The 26264-nt window shown below is 39.3% G+C and overlaps 3 protein-coding genes across 3 annotated transcripts; 2 read left to right on the forward strand and 1 right to left on the reverse strand.

Annotated features, from left to right (window-relative positions):
* Nucleotides 1-1509: 1509 nt before the first annotated feature.
* LOC110802893 (uncharacterized) lies at nucleotides 1510-7693 on the reverse strand. The gene is made up of 8 exons (XM_022008347.2): nucleotides 7286-7693; nucleotides 6300-6807; nucleotides 5348-5977; nucleotides 4948-5109; nucleotides 4408-4839; nucleotides 4058-4240; nucleotides 2984-3643; nucleotides 1510-2346 (listed from the first exon to the last, which is right to left on the reverse strand). The coding sequence occupies exons 1-7, from the start codon at nucleotides 7397-7399 to the stop codon at nucleotides 3588-3590; spliced, it is 2085 nt and encodes a 694-aa protein (XP_021864039.1). The 5' UTR covers nucleotides 7400-7693; the 3' UTR covers nucleotides 1510-2346; nucleotides 2984-3587.
* A 1270-nt stretch (nucleotides 7694-8963) lies between these two features.
* On the forward strand, nucleotides 8964-12293 carry LOC110802884 (uncharacterized). Its single transcript, XM_022008340.2, has one exon. The coding sequence runs from the start codon at nucleotides 8964-8966 to the stop codon at nucleotides 12291-12293; it is 3330 nt and encodes a 1109-aa protein (XP_021864032.2).
* Nucleotides 12294-22760: 10467 nt separating this feature from the next.
* LOC130472080 (uncharacterized) lies at nucleotides 22761-25049 on the forward strand. The gene has a single exon (XM_056842503.1). The coding sequence runs from the start codon at nucleotides 22761-22763 to the stop codon at nucleotides 25047-25049; it is 2289 nt and encodes a 762-aa protein (XP_056698481.1).
* The last annotated feature ends 1215 nt before the right edge of the window (nucleotides 25050-26264 follow it).

Consider the following 26264-nt stretch of genomic DNA (forward strand, 5'->3'; position numbering starts at 1 on the left):
CAACCTTTGCTCAATAATCCGCTCCCAAAGTTTCATAGAATGACTCATTAGTTTGATCATTCGATAGTTGGCACAATGTTGGACATCACCCTTAATCTTGTACAAGGAGATGATAGTACTTTTCCTCCACTCTAATGGCATCCTATTACTTCCCCAAATCTTGTTGAAAAGAGTTGTTAACCATCCATCCCCTCTCTCTCCCAAGCATCTCCAGACTTCGATAGATATACCATCGGGCCCCACTGCCCTCTTGCGTCCCATCTTTTTCGGTGTCATTTTGACTTCTCTCTTTTGAATTCTTCGCATAAAATTTAGGTTAACCATATCCCGAGGGATATTGGTATCCCCAATATCGCGCCCTTGATCTCCGTTGAACAAGTTATCAAAGTAGAACCTCCATCTATCCTTAATTCCTTATCTCCCACCAAAACTTTTTGATCAACATCTTTCACAAATTTAATCCTCCCGATGTCTCGCGTCTTTCTATCTCTCATTCGAGCAAGACTATAGATTTCCTTTTCCCCTTCTTTTGTATCCAATCTTGCGTAAAGGTCCTGATTCACATTTGCTCTAGCCTCTCTTATGACCTTCTTTGCTTCCCTTTTAGCCTCATTGTACTTCTCGTAGTTCTCATCACTTCTACATTTTCCCAACTCTTTATAGCATTCTCGGTTGCTCTTTATCGCTTGTTGCACAACTTCGTTCCACCAAGATGTGTCCTTACTTGGTGGCATAATTCCTTTAGATTCCCCTAGGACCTCTTTCGCCACTCCCTTTATGGTGTGCTCCATTCTTGTCCATAATGAGTCTTTATCCAAATCCATATTACCGTCCCAAATACCTTCACTTGCCACCTTTTCCACGAATTTTAGTTGTTGCTCCCCTTGAAGTTTCCACCACTTGATCCTAGGCTCCACTAGTAGTCTTCTCCTCCTTATATAACTTATACCTCGAAAATCAAGTACCACAAGTCTATGTTGGGTTGATGTACTCTCACCCGGAATCACCTTACAATTGGTATAGCATTGTCTCAAAGTAATCCTTACTAAAAAGAAGTCAATCTGACTCGTATTACCTCCACTCTTATAGGTTACTAGGTGAGAGTCCTCTTTTCTCAAACCAAGTTTCCATTAACTTTAAAACAATTACAAATACAATTATTTCCGGAGGAAGGGAGTCCTTCAATTGTGCTTGGCAAGTGGGCCAACTATACTGCTTTTATTGTCATCTTTACCAAATTAAGGGGAAAGTCGGTATTGAACAACCAACAAACTGTTTTAAATTTAAGAATTCAATTACTTAATCTGATCACTGATCTGTTTACTAAAAATAGAAGCACAATCTATCTGATACCTAGCTTCACTTGCTGTGTTCAATGCCCTGTACAAATTTGGTAATAGATTCTTTGTTTTTTCTTTTCTTTTCTGATTGATTAATTACTTATCAAGTTGATTAATCTTCCCACCAGAAAAATAATTAACAGTCTCCCGAAGACATAAACCTCAAATATTAGCAATAATATATAACTTGTGATACTTATATACTACGCAGTTCAAAGAAGAATGCTTTCATACAGCATATAAAGATGAAAATATGTTGCCAGTATTGTTTTTCATGGCAACTGCAGTTGATGAAGTTCAAATTTGAGAGCAAAAACCACAACCCAGAAACCCACAATGAGTTTTAACATGGATCATCTGATTAGTATATTCTTCATCCCATCCCAAACAGTCAGCTGATAAAACTAACTAGATTCCATTCACAGATTATATCATCATAAGCATGAGATATGCAAAAGTATTATCCAAAGAGGTCTGATCATTATACATGCCACTCTCTAAAACCTTGGTAGCATGCAATGCAGGACATCTGAAACTACTTGCTGATGTCTTCCAAAGCCGTCCTTAGAGGTTTAAAAGCTGTTGCACCAACCAATTGCAGCCTTTTTTGATCGAGCTACTGCATTCTCCTTCATATCATCTATTAAAGGGGCTACCCTTTGGGGAGTTCCATGGATCAATATGCTTCTGGTGTTATTTTTCCTGATTATTGAACTCTCATCTTCCTTAGAATTCATGCAATTCTGCTCATCACCAACACTATCGCCTCTTTCTTCTGTCTCTTTGCCTTCCTCAAGTGTCTGCTCCACCAAATCCCTATCATCTTCAATAGCAGGCTCGTGTGTGCTTACTGTGTCAATTTCTACTGTACTCACAGTAAATATCACATCTGAAGCTTCTCTTTCGAGCTCTTTGACTTCGTCATTTTCAATCTCTCCCCATAACAAGTCAATCTCTGACTCGCTGAATAGACAAGATTCAATTTTGGATTTCATTGCTTCTGTTTCTGCATTATCCAAAAAGATTAATTCAAATAACTATATGAAATGAAAGCCACATTGGTAAAAATGTACCTTGCTTTGTTGAAATTAAAAGTCACATACAAAGTATACAATTTTCAAATATCCAGAACAAGTGGTCATAATCCTTAAGATAGAGTAATAATTTGTGAGTAGTTTACCCGAAACCTTCGCTATAATTTTGTAATATGAGTGTTGCAATTATAGTAAACTTTCTTTATACGCTTAAATCCTTGATTATGAATGGCAGAAATAAAGTGACCAATAATTCTAGATAGCATGCATAAAACCTTAACACTCAAAGCTCTTCCTCTCCACTACCTTCTCTCCCTTTTAAGGTTCAAATTCAGGATCAACTTCAGACCCTTGCCTTCTTCAATCTCCAATTCTCTATCATCTAACAAAAGTTGACCCATTGAACATCATTTACCAGATTTATGTGTGTATGGTCCCTACTCCCTTGTCCCCCCTACCAGTGTTTCATGGTGGTTGATTATTATATGTTTCCAAAACTCAGCATGAAAGGAAAAATATGCAAAAACACATAGTTGGTTAAACATAGCATACTATGTACTTCGTATTTGTTATATGTCTTCCTAAAATTTGTGGGTTCCAAAGACTCACCTAGTAAGGTGCTTGTGTTCGTGCCTGGTTGACATGAAGATTCTATGGGATACATTTGCTGATAGGAAGGTATCAAAGGCTGATCAGTGAAATTCTCAAAAACATTAAACGACGAGGATTCAGCATCTTCTTTGTTGTCAATTCTCTTTTCATCCACTTTACCATCTTCTTCAACTGAATTGGCTGTCTCGAATTGCACATTCAACTTCTGAAACATTTTCTCCTTTATTTTCAGAGATAGGAGGATACTCACCCAAGGTGGTTGTTTTCGTGCCTGGTTGACATGCAGATTCATCCCTCTGAATTCCCTTTTCATCCAATTTACCATGTTCTGGATTATATGTCTCCTTTATTGTCAGAGATAATGGAAGGAGGATTTGATACTCTCCCGACATGGGCGATATCATTGTGACCATCTTCAATTGTGGGGCCAGAATTCCCTTTACAATACCCGTCACCCACTTCTTGATTGAGCAGTGGAATTATATGATCACTTGGTACTTCCTCTGCCATCTCATGTACACCAGAAATATCAACAAACCTTTGGCTGCTGGTACTTTCAAGAATGCCATGCATACCAATCAGAGACTCCGAACTTGTTGCATTAATCAATGGCGGTGAAAAAGGAAAAAACACATGCTTCTCCCTTCACAGAGTAACCTGTTTTGAAGTTAAAATGATTGAACATAAGGTTGAGAAAAATACTCAAAAAATTAATGTAAAAGATTACTTATCATACGCATAAAATAAGTAAATAACTCTATGTTTCATCAGGTGGCGTACTAGTAACATGTATAACCTGCAGTCATTACCAAATGTGTAAGGGACTAGATAACTTTTATTTTATCATCTAGAGCGTCTATAACATCCGGGTCTTTTTCAGAATAAGTTCTTGGTTATTGTCATTGTAAACTGTAATAAGAATCAAAATCAGAACTACTCTAATAATTTTCTAATCACATACTGGGATCAACAGAAACAGTTCATAACAGAACGGATAATTAGGCATTTTCTTAGTTTACTAAGTATGAAAAAAAGTGGATGAGAAAATATCATTTAAGCTGTTAAATTCACCTGGACTTCCGCTTTCTCTGTGGACAATGTGTGCTGGAGCAGAATTTATCACAGAGATGCTACAAGATCTTTCTATATTGCCAGACCCCTCCAATGCTATATGATCGTTTTCAGTTATGCAAGCATCTTTATGTTTAAGATCCATATGATCATCCACATGCTCTTGATCATTAGTTTGTTGTACTGAGATGCAAAAATTTCATGCACCATGAATATACGAGTACCCGTTTAAAGAACACAAAAAAAAGTTATGGTTACAAAGTGCAACTTAAACATCAAACAGTTATTATCCATTGACAAAGGAACTGATAGATTATTATATCCATAGAGAAAATCATGATGCACCACACCTTTATTATCTTGGTCATCCGTGAAAAGCATGAGTTCACCTTCTTTGTTCAACCTTGAAGCTGCATCACTCCATGAAAATTTACCAGAGTTTCTTTTCAGGCTACCCATTTTAGCAGCCATTTCAAGATGGCCACTACAACTGTCAGAGTCATTCCCCTTCTCAACACTGAACACTGGGTTGATAGCCACCATCGAGGACACATCCACTATTTCATTCCCACCATCACACCCGCCTTCCTCTGATGCATCTATCAGCAAACTGCTCTGCACAGCAAGTGTTCTTTCAACAGCTTCACCAAATTCCATTTCATTATTACTTTCAGGACTCTCCTTTTCACCACTGTTTGCACCTTCTCCTTTTTCTTCCTCAAAATATCCTGCTACTTGAGTAATGTTTTCAAATTCCTTCTTGACTGAGCCCTCGGATGAAGCTGAAAATTAAGGGCAATTTTTCATAAAATGTTACTCAATAGGCCTTTGCATGAAGAAAACAAGGTTAATATTTAGATTTCTAAATGAAAAGGTAAGCATCCAATTACTTTGTTGGCTAAATGCTTGTCCAAGAGCTTCATCAAGATCATTGAGAATATTGGATTTTGGACTCTCAATTCCACAAATGCTCACACCTTCTGCTTCCTCGACACATCCTGTTTCTTGAGACATAGCTACCACTTCCTTTTCAACTGAATCTGCAGACTTGACTGTATAAATAAGGCCAATGCTTAGTAAAAACATACAACATAAGCTATCACAAAATCAAGTAAACAGCAAAACTCAAACAGGCACTTCAATAAACTACAGTAACATAATTTATTAATAATAACTAAAGTGTGCCTTGCCACTAAAGTTTTGGAAACTACCATAACGTTTGGAAAAAAATGCTTATTTAGTGGTAAAACGAAGCAAGAGAAGCTAGGGAAATGATTCTAATTTTCTCACATGCTTGTATAGTAAAACTGTCAAATTCAAATCGATCTGTTTGCTCTTGTGCGGTGAAAGGGCTGGAGTCTTGGGCATGGGAAACTTTTGGCAATGGGTTTTCCATTGGCTCGACAGGAACACTGCAAGAGTTTCTTTTCAGATCAACACTTGTTTCTTCATCTATGAGGTGTGAATCTAGCTCGCTCACAGGAGACACTATCTCTTTAAACAGTTCACTCTCAGAAATTTCATTGCTGATACTTTTGAAGCCATCACTTGATGTTACATTCTCCAAATTTGATTTCTCTGCAGGTTCACCATCTTGAACTTGTAAATCATTCACGCTGTTCTCCGCCTCCGGCTGGAGATTAACATCATCATTTGTGTCTTCAGCATCCTTAGCAGCCATGATAGCTAAATCATTGGTTGGTTCAGACACAGATTTTTCATAAAATGTCTTGTCAGCTGCAAAAAACAAAATTGGAGAACTTTCGACTTCATCATTGCCACTGTTTTGCAACATTGAACTTTCATTGTTTACAGGGGTCTGAATAGCTGCTACAGCATCTTCAAGCGCCTTGTGTATAATGTCTGTTTCTTCTTGACAGCCCTCTAGCTGCATGGTGTCTACAGCTGCATGACATTTCTCTAAAACAACACATAATACATTTAGAAACAAAGAGAGAATGATATGTATAAGCAAGAACTTGTTCATATATTATAAGATGACAAGGAAAGCATGGCTTTAAGTTCCCCGTTTGTTCAGTTTCACATCCTGAAGTGTGATCAGATCTCTGAAAACAGTTCTAAAAATGCTGCTGTTTAAGTTATAGTAGCACTATATTTACTTGAACAAAGATTAAGGAATTTTGGTATTAAAATAACAAACTGAGTAGCATGATCAAAGTTCTTAAAATTGTTTTGATGGGTATCCCTCTAATATTATTTATATGATTAAATCCACACTTACCGTTTACTTGATGATCCCTGCTATCTGAAAGGCTTCCGGGTGGAGCAGAAACGCCTGATATAGTCTCCTTGTCTTGGAAGAAATCAGTGCCAACAGTAGCAGGTTTCTCTGTCACCTCCGATTCATTTACACACGCAACGTCCAGTTCGTGCACTTTGAGATCATCTAGTGCTTGCTCATTCACTGAAGAATCAACTATGCACATTCCTACTTGTCTACTAGACCTCCCTACAACTTCAGAACTAAAGCCATCATCAACATCAACATCAACATCAATGTTAGTTACTCTCCTGTTTAAACCATTGCCTTCGGAGATCATTTCATCCCTATCAATTTCCTCCATTAAACCCTCAACTACAACTTCACCTCCACCCATGACTTCTCGTCCCTCCATTTGATGACTCTTCCTATTCCTTTTCGCATTCTTCTCAACGCATGGTGACAGCAGCATGTCTTCTTCACCAATATTCTTCTCACGAGATCTCCCCCTCTTCTTGGGTTGTTCATCCTATTCAGTTTAATACACAATATTACAACCCAAAATATGCATTGAAATTTGAAAATCAAAATAAATCCCTACCCATCTTTCAAATTTCAGCATAATTAACAAAATTGCACAAACCAGGATAACAAAAAAAAAAACCATGAAAATCAGAAAAATCCACCAAAATCATTCAAATTTCAGCATAGCAAATTTACACAAGCCCAACAAAAGAAAACATAAAATTCAAAATAATCCTACCAAATATATTAAAAATTCAGTATAGTTACACAAACAATAAAACCCATGAAAATCAGAAGAAAAAACAAAAGAAAATCCACCAAAATTAAGCTGGAATAGAAAATTTACACAAACCAAACAAAATAAAACCACGAAAATCAAAAGAATCCCACCAAAATAATTCAAAATTCAGTATAAATAACAAAATTAAGCAAACCCAACAAAAAAACCCATGAAACTAAGCAAAAAAAAATATGAAATATACCTTAAGAAGCAAAGCTAAACGGTTAGCCATTTCAATATTCTTCAAGTTTGCGGGAATCCCATGTTTCTTGCAGAGTGTTTGAAGTTTTTTCCTCTTCAACCCATGGAAATCCATATTTTTAGTCAAAGAAAATACTCAAATTTGAACGGATAACAAAATTCAGCAGATCATTTCATCATATTTAAGGGAAAATTTTGAAGTGGGAACTAAAGATCGTTGTGATTTCGAGGAAGAATTTAATTTCTAAAAGTTTGAAGCTTGAATTTGAAGGGTTTTTTAAGTGTATTTTTAGTTTGAAATTTTTGGAAAAAACATAAATGATTATTCCCGCTTCTTCTTTGTGTTACAGGTTTGTGAAGATCTTCCGACGGTTGGGATCCCCTGGGTGAATCGTAGAAACTGTTATTCTGCCGCGTGGATAATTCGCAGCCCCGTTAGTTAATTCAACTGTTTTTATGTATACTTAAACTAATAAATGGGGTCTAACTTTTCACGGTTTAGGATCTATATTCTTTTTTTCACCGTTTGGGACCTTATTCCCTTTTTTCGGTCAAATTTAACTAGAGTACATTAAAAGTTTAAGTCCTTGGGTTAAAAGTTAAAATAAATCAAAAGTTTGAGGACTAATCTTTTCGTTTTTTTTATCTTTCAGGACTTGAACTTTCTTTTTTCACCTTTTGAGACCTCATTCAAGTTTTCATGTAATTCCAATTTAATTATTAAAGTTTCTAATCATTAACATATAATAAGCTCAAATTGAAATAATATGTAACTTAATTCATAAACTTAGCCCATATATAAATTGATTTGGGTATCAAATCATCTAATGAATAAAGAAGCAAATAATTATTTACAAGCTAATCATATTTTAAATATTCGGTTATGGTGTCCAATGACAATAGAAGAATTAAACAATTTATATAATAGAGTACGATATTCATACAATTATACTCAAAGGTTTAGAGGATGGTGGAACTAAAAATACACTACGGAATTTTCCGCTCCGGGGCCCAAGTTGTTAGGAAGATCCGCCATTGATGGTATATCCTCACAATTATTTGTGGTTTGTTTGAAGAATATTAATAATGTCCACACAAAAACGTAAAAATAATAAAAATAGTTTAATTTTAAACGAATTCTGATTTTGATCACAAGTTAATATTGTACGGGGTGTCCTACCGGCACCACCTGGTACCGGCAGAACTCCCCGTATGTAAACTTAACCTGCAGGTAACCTGGTCATCTTAGGTAAATATCCTCTACCGGCATTTCTGCGAGACAGCCTACCGGCATTATCATGGAGACAACCAGCCAAGGGTCACTATCAACAGGTCGCTATCTAACCACACGGGACCTACCAGATCGTACCCTTGGATTGGTCTATATAAGGAACACCTCATTTATTGCTATGAGGTACACAAACACTTAAACACACTTCTTTCTTACTCTCTAATCATTTCTTAATCATCTCTTAATCTCTCAGTAATCTTACTTAAGCATCGGAGGGGGGATCCTCGAACCACCCCCGAGGCTAGTTAATCCATTCTGTTGTGCAGATATCAACCGGCAATCTCGACAGGAATCCAGTATCCCACAGTCAGCTGTTCTCATTCCACACCCGGAACAATTGGCGCTAGAAGGAGGGGACCTTATCCCTTGAAACGGTAGAACAGTCAGCATGGATTTCTCACAGAAAGACGGTAAAAAATCAAAGAAAAGTCAAGAAAAAGCAACAACCCCACAACCGGCGACAACCTCCAAGTTCCAACCCTCACTTCTAAACCCCGTCCATCCGTCACAAGCACAATCAGTTATCAGCCTAATAACAAAAAACACCTCGATACCGGCACAAAGGGAATTTACAGTGGAGGACGATGAGGAGTTAGAAATAGAAAGCCCTGCCAGAGAGCAACCGAAAACTCCGCTGGAACAGACGCTGCAGGAACGCCTGTCTCCCCTGTCGGAAGTATTCACGGGAGAGCAATTGAAAACACTGTCAGCGGTGATGGCCGCTTTGTCAGAACTACCAGCCTCGCAGCAGCCAGGATCAGTCAGCAGTCTAAGAAAGACCAGGCCGACGGTTCCCCAGTTACCTGTTAGGGATCTCCTAACCGCCCTGAATCAAGAAAACACCCCAGAAAAAAGAAAGCGCTCGGATCCGGCGGAAACAGAATGGCCGGAAACAGAGCAAGTCCCCATCGCGGAATACAAACGAAGAGCGCCGGTTCTACAGATAGCTAGACGGCAGACAATCCAGCCAAAGGATTCTCCCCTGTGCCGAGAAATCCTAGAAGAAAGGATGGAAAGGATAAAAATCCCGACAGGGAGATACGATGGGACGACAGATCCGGAGGATCACTGCACCACATTCGAACAGCACATGATGCTGTACACTGATTCTGATGCCATGTGGTGCAAAGTGTTCCCATCCACACTCCTAGGAGTCGCAGCGAGCTGGTATAAGGGCATAGAGGCACACTCCATATACAGCTTCCGACAGCTGCAGGCGTCGTTTTTGTCACGATTTGTGAGCAAACAGAAGAGAAAGAAATCATCGGGAGAGTTGATGTCGTTCGCTCAAAGAGATAGAGAGCCGTTAAGGGATTATCTCACCCGCTTTAACAACGAGTCAATCACTATCCCCAATTTGCAGCAGGAGGTTGCCGTTCTGGCTCTTATGAGGGGAATGCAAGAGTGCGAATTCAAGAAATATCTCAGCCGAAAGTCATACACCAATCTGGGTGACGTCCTGCACAAAGCCAACGAGTACATCAGGGGGGATGAAATGATGAAGATCTCCAATGTGGTAGTGGCAACCGGCGGAAATGTCGGGTACAATCCAGGCTATAACCCACAGATGGGAAAAGGAGGAAACAATTTTCATCAGAGCAATAATCAGCAAGGGGCAGGGCAGAGAAACCAGAATAACAGAAATGCCAATCCACAAGGGCAGAGAAGCCGGCAAGACAGAAGGGAGTCCAGAGGACTCTTTGATAACTACACTCCGCTGAACACACCGCGGACGGCAATTTATAACATAAACAACAAGATGGATGGCTGGAGAAGGCCGCCACCAATGCAGAGTAGGGAAAGGAATGTCAAGAAATTCTGTGACTTCCATAATGAGCACGGCCACCTAACAGAGGACTGCAGAGACCTCAAAGACAACATTGAGGATATGGTCAGAAAGGGGTATTTCTCACAGTATAGGGCAAGGCAGGGAAATGGTAACAACAACTCGGTGGGAGGAAACCCTACCAATTCATACCGGCCACAACAGCAAAATCAACAACAATACCCTAGAATCGAGCAACCATATCAGCCGCCTAGAATCGAGCAAAAACAGCCGGAAACCAGTGCCAGAGCAGAACAGAGGGATGGCGGGAAAAAACCACCCGTGTATGTAATTTCTGGCGGCCCAGTCCACGGAGGGACAATAAGCGGCGCCAGTAGAAGCTTGGAGGAACACAGGCACATGGTAAACTTTCATAACACAAGAGTGTGGCCTAACCCACCCAGCATACCAGTGATGACATTCTCGGAATCGGATTGCAGAGGCATCATTTTCCCGCATGATGACCCACTAGTTCTTACAATTGATATAGCAAATGCCGATGTGAACAGAGTACTGGTAGACGGCGGCAGCTCAGCAAATATCATCTTCTGGGAAGCTTTCAAACAATTGCACATACCAGAGGACGAACTTCAAAGGGTAAACTACCCAGTAATCGGTTTCTCAGGATCTACAGTGTACCCAGAGGGTAGTATAAGGCTGCCGGTGAAAATCGGAGAAGGATCCGAAATGCGAGATCTCATGGTGGATTTCCTAATCATTAAAGTGCCAGCGGCCTACAATGTGATCATCGGTCGCCCATTCATACATGACGTGCAGGCGGTAGTCTCCACCTATCACTTGACAATGATATATATGTCGAACCTGGAAAGGCCGGCAAAGATAAGGGGAAGTCAGTTGGCGGCAAGGTCCTGTTACTTGACTGCTTTGAGAACACCGGGAAGAATGGTCCCAGAAGTGAACTTGACTACTGAGCCGGCAAGGCAAGAGATACACTTGACTACTAAGCCGGCAAGGCAAGAACAGCTGTCAAAAAGAAAGAACTGCACAAAAAGGGGTCGAACCGACCTAAACATGGAACACTTTGATGAAAGGCCGGTATCAGCACCAAGACCAATGCCAGATGGTCTGACAGAAAATATCGAGCTGGAGGCTGGAAACATGGATAGAACAGTCGTGATCGGTACGGAAATGGGGAGTGACATGAAGGTCAACCTCATAAGCTTGCTGAGAGAGCACGCTGACATCTTCGCATTCTCGGCGGATGAGATGCCTGGTATCGATCCAGAGATAATGGTTCACCGATTAAACGCCGACAGAAATGTTAGGCCTGTACGGCAGAAAAAACGTAATTTCTCCACGGAAAAAATGACAGCAATACAAGAAGAGGTGGATAAACTTCTGGCGGCAGGTTTCATTGAGCCATGTGACTACCCCGAATGGTTGGCAAACGTGGTAATGGTAAAAAAGTCAAGTGGGTCATGGAGAATGTGCGTAGATTTCACCAACCTTAACAGAGCATGTCCGAAAGATTTCTACCCCCTGCCACGGATTGATAGGCTGGTAGACTCCACTAGCGGTCACGCAATGCTCAGTTTCCTAGATGCTTTCTCAGGGTATCATCAGGTCAGCCTGCATAAATCAGATAGGAAGAAGGCGGCCTTTATCACAGATGCAGGAGTTTTCTGTTATAAGGCGATGCCGTTCGGGTTGAAAAATGCAGGGGCAACATATCAAAGGCTGGTTGACAAGGTGTTTGCCGACCAAAAAGGCAGAAACGTGGAGGTCTATGTAGATGACTCTATCGTAAAAAGCCGGAAGGAGGAGGATCATGTTAGCGACCTCCGAGAAACTTTTGAAACTTTGAGAAAATACAGGATGAAATTAAACCCAAAAAAATGCGTCTTCGGAGTAAGGTCGGGAAAATTCTGTTAGGTTATGATACATATGACACTACATAGATCATGCGGAAACAACCATTAACCCAGGACAACATATTATTTACACATAATCATATAGCATAATTTAGATGCATACTCTTTGTTGCGTGCCCTCCCTAGCTGCGCCCGAACCGAACAAGAACAAGTCTCTTAGGACTCCAAGTGTCGTCCCTCCGTAGATGGTCCACAGCACGTCCGGATCCGCCTTAAGATTGACCAACTAGAATCGCCCTTAAGGTACTAGAAAATTTCGGCACTTTTTGAGCAAGATGTGTTTTAATTTTCTCTCAAAAACTCACTTTTGAATACTTTGAAACTTGTGTATAAATTATGACCCCTAGGCCTTTATTTATAGAGTTATGGAAAAGGAATCGTAATCCTAGTAGGATACGAATTAATTGGAATTAGAATCCTACATGAGTTCTATTTAATTAATTTATCCAATTAGGAATAGAAATTTAATCATACACTGACTCTTGTAGATTCAGGAATCACGCATGAGCACAAACTCACACACACACGGCAGCCACAAGGGCTGCCCATGCGCGTGCGAGCAGCAGCCCGCGCAGCACGGCCCACGCAGCCGTGGCCCTTGGCGCGCGCTGGGCCTGCCTTGCGGTAGGCCTGGGCGCTGCCTTGGCTGGGCTTGTGGCGCGCATGTTTGCTGGGCGATGGCCCCGGCTTCGTGCTGGGCCTTCGTCCGGCAAGCCTCGTCCGATGCTAATTCGTACGATACGCTTCCGATTAAATTTCCATTTCCGGAATCTATTTCCGATACGAACAATATTTAATATTTCCGATTCCGGAATTAATTTCCGTTTCGAACAAATATTTAATATTTCCGTTTCCGGAATTATTTTCCGATTCCGGTAATATTTCCGATTCTGACAATATTTCCGTTTCCGGCAATATTTCCGATTCTGGTAATATTTCCATTTCCAATAATATTTTCCGATACTTACCATGTTTCCGTTTCCGGCAACATCTACGACTTGGATAATATTCATATTTCCGATACGATCCATATTTCCGTTTCCGGCAATATCATCGTTTCCGGAGTATTCATTTCTTGCCTGTGACGATCTTAGCTCCCACTGAAACCAAGATCCGTCGGTTCCGAATATTCATAGATGGAGTATTTAATGCCATCAAATACTTGATCCGTTTACGTACTATTTGTGTGACCCTACGGGTTCAGTCAAGAGTAAGCTGTGGATTAATATCATTAATTCCACTTGAACTGAAGCGGCCTCTAGCTAGGCATTCAGCTCACTTGATCTCACTGAATTATTAACTTGTTAATTAATACTGAACCGCATTTATTAGACTTAACATAGAATGCATACTTGGACCAAGGGCATTATTTCCTTCAGTCTCCCACTTGTCCTTAGGGACAAGTGTGCATTTCCTAATTCCTTTGTCGCTCGATGCTTGCTCTTGAACATAAGGTAAGAGTTGTCATCCTTATTATGTCCAGAGGTGTTCCTCGGTTTCAGAGTTCAACTGATCAAATAAACAGATAATCATAGCCTATGATTCATCCGAGCACGGCCATGCATTTCACAGTTTCTAGCTCTCCGAGTGGCCTTATACAACTTTTAAGCATCTCATCCCGATTTATGGGAGGACAATCCCAATCTTGCGATCTTGAGATTAGACTTCGTTTGATAGGTGATTACCTGAGCGTTGCCTTTATAGCCTCCTTTTACGGTGCGACGGTTGGTCAACGTCAAAGCAACCAGTTCTCAAACAAGTAATCTCAAATCACTCAGGTATTGAGGATTTAGTGTCTAATAATTTAATGAAATTTACTTATGACAGATTTTCATCTCTTACAGTAAAGTTTCATAGGTCTTGTCCGATACTAGTCTTCCCAAAGTAAGTATCTATGCAAATGATTATAACATTGCCATGTCCACATAGTTCAAGAAACAGAACTACTAGTCATCTTGCATTCTAATCGTCTAACGTTTTCTATGCGTCCAATTTTATAGAAAACTCCGATTAGGGACCATTTTCAACCTTTGACATTCAAGTTCACTTGATAGACATTTCTTAGTCACAGGACTGGTCCTGACAGTCTATCTTGAATATATCGTCAAATTTGAAGGGACTCATCATTTAATACTAAACCAAGATTAAATGGAATATGAAAATACATTTCATATATGATAAATGTTCATCCCCAATGTTTTATAACCATGGGCCTCAAACCCATCTTTAAAACATTTCATGGAATTCAAAGCTATGCTTGATTTCCAGTGCTACAACGTGAGTGTTGCTTCTCACTTGTTGCATAGGTTTAGTTATCATGCTTTGCCAATCTTAACATCCTTTTCATCGAATGTTCTTTGAGATATGATGATAAGATCTTTTCGAGTTTGTTTATTTTGTGATCTAGTCTTTCTCGCTACAATGGTGGTTCTACGCATTTCTCAATGAAGAACCATCAAGTTAGCAGACGTTTTTCTTGCTTCAAGAGTGGTTCTACGCATTTTTCAATGAAGAACCATCAAGCCAGCAGATAGGTGATCTACCCAAGTTCAGTGAAGAACTTTAAACAACCCTGTTTTATTGCTTCTTAGGCAATAATTACTTTTACTTCAACTGTGTAGGTTGCTAGTGATGCTTTGTTTGGATTTACTTATCCAAGCAGTTCACAGATATGTGGAAGACTTTCCAGCTGTATCTTAGAACATAGAAATTAATATTTTAATTTCCCACGCAACAACTCATGGTCTCCAATCCATGTTGCCATTTCAAAACACGATGCTCTATAGCTCGTCCTTATCAATGGTTAACTCCAAAGGGTCTTGCTTGATCCTTTGCCAGTGTTTATGCGTGTAGCATCAATATTTAGCATATCTTTATTTCCTTGAATCAAGAACTATTCCTATGTACCATTTCAAGTACCATAAGTATTCTTGATCTCAATCTAGTTGATCTTCACTTAGATCAATAGAGATTGGTATATGTTCGTCATGCCTAAAGTCATACGATACGTTTTTGGCGATCCTCATATTATATCATACATGATAAATTCTTTTGCAGAATATTTCCCAATTGAATTCTATTCATGTAACTTTAGCTTATCTAGTTTCAGTAGATACTAAATTCAGCTAAATTCTTTGACATATAATATAGGTTAAGAATCTCATTTAGACTCTTTGATGTTTAACTTAGTAAATGCTTATACATAGTTAAAACATCCTTTACTTAGATTTATTCACATGGGTCGAACATCTCCAATGGAGACTTTCGTGTTTGATTTAGTAAATGCCATTACTTAATCCAAAACAATATCATAAGATCTTTGTAAATAGATCTTAATACCCAGTATGTACTAAGTTTCGCCATGGTCCATCATTGATGAATAATCTCAAATCTAAGTCATTAGCATTTGAATGTTATTTCACAATAGAGAGATATGTGTGTAATACACATAGGACCAATTAAGTTTTAAGTACTCCCACTAAACTTCTTATATATCTATAAGAATCATGTATATTTTATGAAACTAAAATACTTATTAGCTTCACTAAAATACAGTTCTAATTCCCAATTGCTTGCTTAAATCTGTACTTAGATTTCGTAAGCTAGCTTTCTTTTCAAGCATTTATTTGGATCCACAAATCCTATGACATTCCATGTACATAGTTTCTTCCATCATTTGATTGAGGAATACGTTTTGTCATCCAATTGTCATATGTACCAATATGCAATCATTGCTTGAATTATAGACTTGAGCATTATGATTATGCATGAGGTTTCAACACAATCCATGCCATGAATTTGCTTGTAACCTTTAGCAACTAATCTAGCTTTGTGTGTGAACACAATTCTTGTTTGATGGTTTTTATCCTTAAAACAAACTTGCAACCAATAGGTGTGAACCCATTCTTGCAAATCAACAAAATTTCAATTTTGTCATCAAAACATTGAGTATGTTTTATGGCCTCTAACCATTTAAAACATTTGAGTCTATATATGGCCTCTAACCATTTTAGGGAATCTAGGTTTCGTCATAGCTTTCTTACAAGTCACAAACTCATTAATCTACATGATAATAGTTTGACTGCAAGTTGTAGGTTTCTTCACTATCTAATAGAAGAATTGCATAGTTTCAGTGACCTGAACTCCATGTTTCTTCACTATCTAATAGAAGAATCTCATAGTTCCAGTGACTTGAACTTTATGCCTACTAGGGTATAGAACATCAAACAATAGAATATCAATAGCCACTTGAAAGTCCTTTGAATATTCTGTTCTCCTTGAAGCACTTGTAAAGTCTTCTAAGAGATGTCTATTCTTTAAAACCACTTCTAAAGTCCTTAAAGAATAAGTTCGGATTTTCTGAAGCACTTCGAAAAGCCTCCGGAATGTCCGTTTATGTTTGTTGTTCGCCTCGAAAACTTTCGAGGTTTATTTTCTCCCACTTGTCATTTTGGAAACGAATCTCCAAAAGGACATTATTTCGAGCAAACAAACATTATGTTCTCAAAAATTCGTGGTAGAAACAATACCCTTGTGTCTCATTTGAATAAATCACAATGAAACATATATCTAGACTTGGGCCTTAGTTTGTTGAATAACAAACACTAAGCTCCCACTGAGTTTAGCAACTCTTTAGATATATATAATTGAAAAGATATCCTGAAATTACTTTTCAATAGCTTTGACGAATTTGGTTTAGTTTGGTGGTAGTTGAGCATTTTGTTTTAGAAATTATAGGAAAAGTCTTTATGATTCATCATTGATCGAATCAAGTACTAATTGACTTCGATCATTCCAACGTAGATATGCCATATCTTATGGAGCTAGATTGTGAAATTACAACACACAATCATTGATGATCATATTTGGTCTCAAGTAATCATCAACATGATCTAACCTAGATCTTTATGATTTCTTGCCGAGTGGATTTTATACTTCTGAATCTTTGAACTAGCCAAACAGATTCAACTTATATCACATTTGAGTAAATAAACCTATATTCACTCAAATCCATGTGAAATAATAAAGTCATAAAACCTTTCTTTAGCTTTGAACTCTATCGTCTAGGCGTTCTAACAATAGTTCACATTCTTTGTTACTTTCAACAAGTAAGACTAGCTTGTCTTAAGTTGATCTAGAAATCAACCAACTTTCAAAAGTCCATCAAAATAGAGCTTATGAATGTTAACTTGTTGATATGGTCTAAGCAACAATGCCAAAGATTTAATGGAACTCAAATCAAGGGTTTGATTTGAACCTAGTAAAGTTCTTTAAAGAGTTGTTTGTTTTAATCAAGCATATTGACTCAACCAGTAATTGACCATTTCATTCAAATAAACAAACAAACAAGCATTGTTTTTGTTCTTCTGAATGTGAGTCTTTCTGTGTTTGAAGCAGAAATTTAGGTATGCTGATTATGGAACAAAATAGCCATTAAGTTCCAGCCTTTGAAAGGACTTAAAACAAACTAGATGACCCTACAACTAATGTAGCATTGCCATGCTTCATTTCCCACTTGTAGGTCATTAGTGTATCCTAGCTTCCATTATTTGAGTTATTACCGAAGTAAGAACCTCAAGCGGTATATGATACCAAGGAAGTTTGATTGCTAGGTCACTTCTCTTTAAACATAAATTTATAGGTAGAAAACGGAATCGTAAATTCCTTTCATTTGTTCCTCGTTTTCCTATTTCTTGTACCCTTTCTTATAGTCTTAAGAATTGAATTCTTTAGTGTTGACTTTTATACTTTGTTAGACATGTCCAATGTCACCAACAAGGTTCTTTACCATTTTAATTTATGTTGAATATTCTGTTTCAACTAGATGATCTTACCAGAAGCTTCTAAAGTTCTCTAAGCATCGATCTATTCGAATGTCCAGGAACTAGACTCATTCGAGAATTAAATGGAAAAAGGATTTTAGGTTGTTAACCATTGGTAAAGCCGAGCGTTTAAACTCAATGCTTTATGATCTCAAAACCACATTGTATTTTGAATTCACAAGCACCAATCGGTTTGCCATTCGACTTTGATACTCGAAAACAACCATAAAAGTCGATATAAGAAACGTACATTTTAAATTGCTCACTTTCTCTCATTTCCGTGAATCGTTCTTGGATTCACTACCAATCGAGGAAATTTACTGTTACCTTTCTAAAAGGATTTATTGCAGTGCAAGATATTTAATTATAAACAATAATTAAAACATACATTGAAGCATGCAAAGTCTAAACATTTATCATGAATAATAACTTGAAATTAAAGCAACCATGCAATTCAAACAAGTTATTAGCATTTTACTCGATTTTATTGTTCCGGCAGGTGTGAATAAAATGATTCCAAGATCCTAAAATCATTGAAGAACTAAGCACAGTTTGTCGACTTAATCCTAAAACATTTTAGGTAAGCAAAAGCCTTTTGCTAATAGTCTAGAAACTACTCTTGGTTGATAGGTACGTCTAAGAACTTATTAGGTAAACCTATCGATTTTGCCACGACATAAAAGGACTCCTTACTTATATCGTTGAGTTTCACCAAAACTAACATGTACTCACAATTATTTGTGTACCTTGCCCCTTTAGGACCAATAAGTAACACCTCGCTGAGCGAAAACTATTACTAGATTGATGTAAAGGATATCCAAGCAAGTGTATATTTTGGCATGGCACCTTTTAACTCAATTTTTTAAGTTTGGAACTTAAGGCTCTTACTATGTTGGTTAGATTTTAAGTGAACTAAAATCCTTAATCATGAAACATAATCAAGCTTTTGATCTCATGCATTTTAAGACATATTTAAAGCAATAAATAACTCAAAACATGCATAAGATATTTGTGATCTAGTATGGCCCGACTTCATCTTGAAGCTTTGACTTCAAAGTCCGTCTTGAAAATCTCCGTGGGAGGCACCATTTTCTTCAAATAGGATAAGCTATAACTAATTACAACTATTTGATGGTACGCAGACCATATTTGAATTGAAAAATAACTTTGGTGCTTTAGACCAATTACATTCAAATTAATGGTACGCAGACCATATTTTCTATCCTATTTGGGCCATACTAGTCACTTCATAACCTGCAAAACAGTACATATACAATATATACCATTCACCCATTCATTATCATGAATGGCCCACATAGCTGGTTAGTAAAACACATTATGCATCACGTAAACATTTGCAGCAATTAATCAAGGGCACCAATAATCTACCAATTATTCAGTCCTTATTAATTCTAATCGAGTTGTTTTAACCTTAAGGATTTGTAGACCTAATCAAGAGTTTATGACTAAAAAGCGCTCCCACTTAAACCAATAAATTCATATGCTTTACCAATTTTAAACATAAAAATGTATTTCTAGTCCAACCGGAAACATACAAATTTAATTAAAATTTAAAGCTCATATCAATTTATAATTGAATCCAAAAATTTAATTTAATTTCAGTCGTATTTAAATTAATTCATGATTTTAATTTTAGTAAAATAATTAGAATAAATAACATTTATTATAATTATAATATTCAAAATTAAAATCCAAGAAAATAATTCAAATTATTAATTTTAAAATTAATTAAAATTACGTGAACTGAAATTTTCAAATTAAACATTCAAAACGATCTAATCGTAACGCAAACACCCTACGCGTTGCACGCCCATGGACCGTACGCACACAGCCATTGCTGGCCATGTGCGCGCAGCCCATGCGCTCGTCGCATAGCTGCTGCTTCCCTATCGCAAGCCTCCGCACAGCGCCCCATCGCACGCGAGCTATCGCTCGCTGGGCGCGCGACATCGCTCGCTGGGCGCGCTGGCTCGCTCGCTGTGCGCGCGAGCCATCGCTCGCTGGGGCGCGACATCGCTCGCTGGGCGGGCGACATCGCGCGCTGTGCGCGCGAGTGATGCTGGGCGCAGCGCTCGTGGCACGCGAGCTTGCGCTCGCTGCGCGCGAGGCTGCGCGCACTTGTGCGAGGCAGCGCGCGTTGTGGCGCAGCTCGCTTGCTGCCCACACGCGACTGCCTTGGCTCGCCCTTCGCCCATGCCCATTCGTTCATTGCTCGTGGCACACGACACAAGGCAGGACTGCTGCCTTGTGCTCGTGCACTACGCCCTTGCTCATTGCATTCGTGCCGCACGGGCGACGAGCTCCCTTGCTCGTCGTCGCATGCCCGCATTATACAACACCTCTTAAGGGTAACACGAAGCGTCCATTGCTTCGTGCGTGCAAGTTATTTGAACGAATCGCATAAATTTTTAAAATTTATATTTAAAATTAATGACAAATTAATAAATATTATTAATTTCATAATTTTAGGGCGAAAAAATCGAAAATTTATTATCCAATTGATTTCCGATTGATATGGATTCAAGTCTAGGTCATAAAAATTTAAAATTTATCGTAAATTTACAATTTTTATGGTGGTTTTTAATCATAGGTTTCTAATTAAATTACAATTAATTATGAAAATCAAATTAATTCTAAATTATTCTAATTTTCAACAAATTAATCATAATTACAAATTAGATTGCATAATTAACAAGACTAGGCATTCAAACTTGTTAAACATATGCAGTAGGTCAATCAAAAATTCAAGATTTATCAACAAGAATCGCAAATATTTAATTTAACATCTTAAATTTACGAAATTTTGCATTCGAAAAACTAAAACCTTCGAAAAGTCATAGTTAGGCTTCGAATTTGAGAATTCTGGGTTCGGCAGAAAAATATTATTTTTGTCAAAATTTTAGAATGCCTTTTACATGCGGAATTGACACAAAAATCACTCGATTTGGATGAGTAACGAAGAAACTGCCGAAAAACTGCGTACGTATAATTAAATAAACGCAATTTGCAATTAATTAACAATTACGAAAATTAATCACCCCTTTTAATTCTTGCAAATTTGTAATATTTAACCATGTTCATGCAATTTAGATTATGAAAATAATAAGGGGCTCGTGATACCACTGTTAGGTTATGATACATATGACACTACATAGATCATGCGGAAACAACCATTAACCCAGGACAACATATTATTTACACATAATCATATAGCATAATTTAGATGCATACTCTTTGTTGCGTGCCCTCCCTAGCTGCGCCCGAACCGAACAAGAACAAGTCTCTTAGGACTCCAAGTGTCGTCCCTCCGTAGATGGTCCACAGCACGTCCGGATCCGCCTTAAGATTGACCAACTAGAATCGCCCTTAAGGTACTAGAAAATTTCGGCACTTTTTGAGCAAGATGTGTTTTAATTTTCTCTCAAAAACTCACTTTTGAATACTTTGAAACTTGTGTATAAATTATGACCCCTAGGCCTTTATTTATAGAGTTATGGAAAAGGAATCGTAATCCTAGTAGGATACGAATTAATTGGAATTAGAATCCTACATGAGTTCTATTTAATTAATTTATCCAATTAGGAATAGAAATTTAATCATATACTGACTCTTGTAGATTCAGGAATCACGCATGAGCACAAACTCACACACACACGGCAGCCACAAGGGCTGCCCATGCGCGTGCGAGCAGCAGCCCGCGCAGCACGGCCCACGCAGCCGTGGCCCTTGGCGCGCGCTGGGCCTGCCTTGCGGTAGGCCTGGGCGCTGCCTTGGCTGGGCTTGTGGCGCGCATGTTTGCTGGGCGATGGCCCCGGCTTCGTGCTGGGCCTTCGTCCGGCAAGCCTCGTCCGATGCTAATTCGTACGATACGCTTCCGATTAAATTTCCATTTCCGGAATCTATTTCCGATACGAACAATATTTAATATTTCCGATTCCGGAATTAATTTCCGTTTCGAACAAATATTTAATATTTCCGTTTCCGGAATTATTTTCCGATTCCGGTAATATTTCCGATTCTGACAATATTTCCGTTTCCGGCAATATTTCCGATTCTGGTAATATTTCCATTTCCAATAATATTTTCCGATACTTACCATGTTTCCGTTTCCGGCAACATCTACGACTTGGATAATATTCATATTTCCGATACGATCCATATTTCCGTTTCCGGCAATATCATCGTTTCCGGAGTATTCATTTCTTGCCTGTGACGATCTTAGCTCCCACTGAAACCAAGATCCGTCGGTTCCGAATATTCATAGATGGAGTATTTAATGCCATCAAATACTTGATCCGTTTACGTACTATTTGTGTGACCCTACGGGTTCAGTCAAGAGTAAGCTGTGGATTAATATCATTAATTCCACTTGAACTGAAGCGGCCTCTAGCTAGGCATTCAGCTCACTTGATCTCACTGAATTATTAACTTGTTAATTAATACTGAACCGCATTTATTAGACTTAACATAGAATGCATACTTGGACCAAGGGCATTATTTCCTTCAAATTCCTGGGTTTCTTGGTCAGCGAGCGTGGCATAGACGCCAACCCTGAAAAAGTAGAAGCAATCATCAGTCTGCCGCAACCCAAGAGCGTAAAATACATACAGCGGCTGACAGGAAAAATGGCCGCCTTAAACAGATTTGTGAGCAAGTCGGCAGATAAGCAAATGCCCTTCTTCACAACCCTGAGGCAAAACAAGAAGTTCAAATGGGGGCCGGCAGAGCAAGAGGCCTTTGAAGCTCTAAAAAGTCACTTAAAAAACCTGCCAACAATAGCAAGGGCAAAAGAGGGCGGCAAATTACAACTGTACATATCGGCGTCGCCAAAGACAGTTGCAGCAGTACTGGTAGCCGAAACAGAAAACAAAGGGCAGCAGCCGGTATATTTTGTGAGCCATGTGCTAAACGGCCCAGAAACAAGGTACACGTTGGTGGAGAAAATGGCATATGCAGTCCTCATCGCGGCTAGAAAGTTAAGACCATACTTTGATGCGCATACAATCGAAGTGCTAACAAACTTTCCTCTCGAAAAAGCCATCAGCAAGCTAGATACATCAGGCCGGTTGCTAAAATGGGCAATAGAGTTGTCCGAGTTTGACTTGGAATTCCGGCCAAGAACTGCAATCAAAGCCCAGGCATTGGCGGACTTCATAGTTGAAGCGTCATACCAAGAGGATGAAGTACAAGCTGAAGTATGGGATGTGTCAGTGGATGGTTCAGCTGCACAGACAGGCAGTGGGGCTGGAATAATCATGAAATCGCCAGCAGGAGACATTTTTGAGTATGCTATAAAGTTTACGTTTAACGCGTCAAATAACGAGGCAGAATACGAGGCAGCAATTGCCGGCATCCAAATGTGCCTCGCAGCAGATGCCAAAAGAGTAATACTGACAACAGACTCCCAGCTGGTAGCAAGTCAATTCAGCGGAGAATATGAGGCCAAAGAACCTTCGATGGTCAAATACCTTGAGAAGTTGAGGTCGGTGTCGGCTCAGCTAGAGAAATTCAGCATTAATCTGGTACCCCGAGCAGAGAACACACTGGCAGACGCCCTATCAAAGTTAGCAAGTTCAAATGTCGCTGACTTGAAAAGAACAGTCATGATGGAAGTCATGAATAAGCGAAGTACGGAGTCGGAGATAATACGGGTCATGGCCATCACAACCACCTCAGAATGGTACGATAATATCCAAACATACATACAGACTGGAGCCCTACCAGCAGATTTTGCAGAGGCCAAAAAGACAAGAAGGGACTCGGTTTGGTACATCATCCTGTGGGGACGGTTGTACAAAAAGTCATTTAGCCTGCCATTCTTAAGGTGCCTGACAGCATTCGAGTCAGCAAGGCTGATCGAAGAGATGCACGAAGGAACATGTGGAAACCATGCCGGTGGAAAACCCCTTGCCATCATCTGTCAAAGGCAAGGCTATTACTGGCCAACAATGTTAGAAGATTGTCGAGCTTATGTAAAAAAGTGCGAGAAATGTCAAAAGTTTTCAGCTGTAATAAACTTGCCGGCCAATGATTTGATGCCCATTCTGAACCCAATCCCATTCGCACAATGGGGAATGGATATTGTTGGACCATTCCCAATGGCGGCTGGAGGGCGCAAGTTCTTGATAGTAGCAGTGGACTACTTCACCAAGTGGATAGAAGCAGAGCCGGTAGCAAAAATAACGGCAAACCAGGTGAAAAAATTCATATGGAAAAATATAATAACGAGATTCGGGCTGCCGCAGGCAATAGTTTTTGATCATGGATCACAGTTTGATTGTGCGCCCATACAATGCTTCCTGGGATTGTACAGAGTAAAGTTAGCTCACTCATCAGTATGTCACCCACAGAGCAATGGGCAAGCAGAGGCGGCGAATAAGCAAATCCTGGCTGCTCTGAAAAAGAAACTAGAAGACTGTAAAGGCAAATGGGCAGATCTTATGCCAGAAATTCTGTGGTGCAACAGAACTCCTATCAAGGAGGCTACCGGCGAGAGTCCGTTCAAATTGAGCTTCGGATCTGAGGCTGTCATACCGGCAGAAATGGCTCTGCCAACCATGCGAATCCAGCACTACGATGAGGAGAGAAACGATCAGCTGCTGCGACACCAGTTGGATTTCATGCCAGAAATCCGCATGAAAGCAGAAGTAAGTTCGGCAGCATACAAAAGCAGAATGAGCAGAGCATACAACAAGAAAGTGAAGCATCGGCCTATAGGAGTGGGAGACCTGGTACTGCGGAGAACGGCGGCAACAGGAAAAGGAAATGCTCAAGGAAAGCTGACATTCAATTGGGAAGGACCATACCAGATATGGGAGGAAATAGTCCCTGGATCATACCGGTTAATGCAAATGGATGGTACCGCGCTCAAAAACTCCTGGAACGCCAGTACTCTGAGAAAGTACTATGTTTGAAAAACTATAATGATCATGTATGAGCAGACTGATTGCAATAGCAGTCCGCATTTTGCTGTTATGTATAATTAGGGCGGTCCTCAAATACGGCCAGTCCATAAATGAAGGAAGAAAAAAGCAAAAAACAAACGCGGCACAAATCAACACACAAAGGTAATGTATGGATGTGATCAGTAGCAGTAAAGAAAATAAATGCCGTCTGGGCACTTTACTGTGAAGCGTAGCAGTCCATAATAAAGTTGTTGTGATTAGTAGCTTTGGAGAAAATAAATGCCGTTAAGGGGCACTCCATTGTGAAGCGTAGCATTCAACGAAGTGTATGGATGTGATCAGTAACAGTAAAGAAAATAAATGCCGTCTGGGCACTTTACTGTGAAGCGTAGCAGTCCATAATAAAGTTGTTGTGATTAGTAGCTTTGGAGAAAATAAATGCCGTTAAGGGGCACTCCATTGTGAAGCGTAGCATTCAACGAAGTGTATGGATGTGATCAGTAGCAGTAAAGAAAATAAATGCCGTCTGGGCACTTTACTGTGAAGCGTAGCAGTCCATAATAAAGTTGTTGTGATTAGTAGCTTTGGAGAAAATAAATGCCGTTAAGGGGCACTCCATTGTGAAGCGTAGCATTCAACGAAGTGTATGGATGTGATCAGTAACAGTAAAGAAAATAAATGCCGTCTGGGCACTTTACTGTGAAGCATAGCAGTCCATAATAAAGTTGTTGTGATTAGTAGCTTTGGAGAAAATAAATGCCGTTAAGGGGCACTCCATTGTGAAGCGTAGCATTCAACGAAGTGTATGGATGTGATCAGTAACAGTAAAGAAAATAAATGCCGTCTGGGCACTTTACTGTGAAGCGTAGCAGTCCATAATAAAGTTGTTGTGATTAGTAGCTTTGGAGAAAATAAATGCCGTTAAGGGGCACTCCATTGTGAAGCGTAGCATTCAACGAAGTGTATGGATGTGATCAGTAGCAGTAAAGAAAATAAATGCCGTCTGGGCACTTTACTGTGAAGCGTAGCAGTCCATAATAAAGTTGTTGTGATTAGTAGCTTTGGAGAAAATAAATGCCGTTAAGGGGCACTCCATTGTGAAGCGTAGCATTCAACGAAGTGTATGGATGTGATCAGTAGCAGTAAAGAAAATAAATGTCGTCTGGGCACTTTACTGTGAAGCGTAGCAGTCCATAATAAAGTTGTTGTGATTAGTAGCTTTGG

This window comes from Spinacia oleracea, chromosome 4 (assembly GCF_020520425.1).
Source record: "Spinacia oleracea cultivar Varoflay chromosome 4, BTI_SOV_V1, whole genome shotgun sequence".
Taxonomy (NCBI): domain Eukaryota; kingdom Viridiplantae; phylum Streptophyta; class Magnoliopsida; order Caryophyllales; family Amaranthaceae; genus Spinacia; species Spinacia oleracea.

Coding starts and splice junctions, on each gene's coding strand:
- LOC110802893 (XM_022008347.2), bottom strand. CDS start 7,399: ATGGATTTCCATGGGTTGAAGAGGAAAAAACTTCAAACACTCTGCAAG. Junction 6,808..7,285: donor GTTTAGCTTTGCTTCTTAAG/GTATATTTCATA, acceptor TAAACTGAATAG/GATGAACAACCCAAGAAGAG. Junction 5,110..5,347: donor CAGTTTTACTATACAAGCAT/GTGAGAAAATTA, acceptor TTATTTATACAG/TCAAGTCTGCAGATTCAGTT.
- LOC110802884 (XM_022008340.2), top strand. CDS start 8,964: ATGGATTTCTCACAGAAAGACGGTAAAAAATCAAAGAAAAGTCAAGAA.
- LOC130472080 (XM_056842503.1), top strand. CDS start 22,761: ATGGCCGCCTTAAACAGATTTGTGAGCAAGTCGGCAGATAAGCAAATG.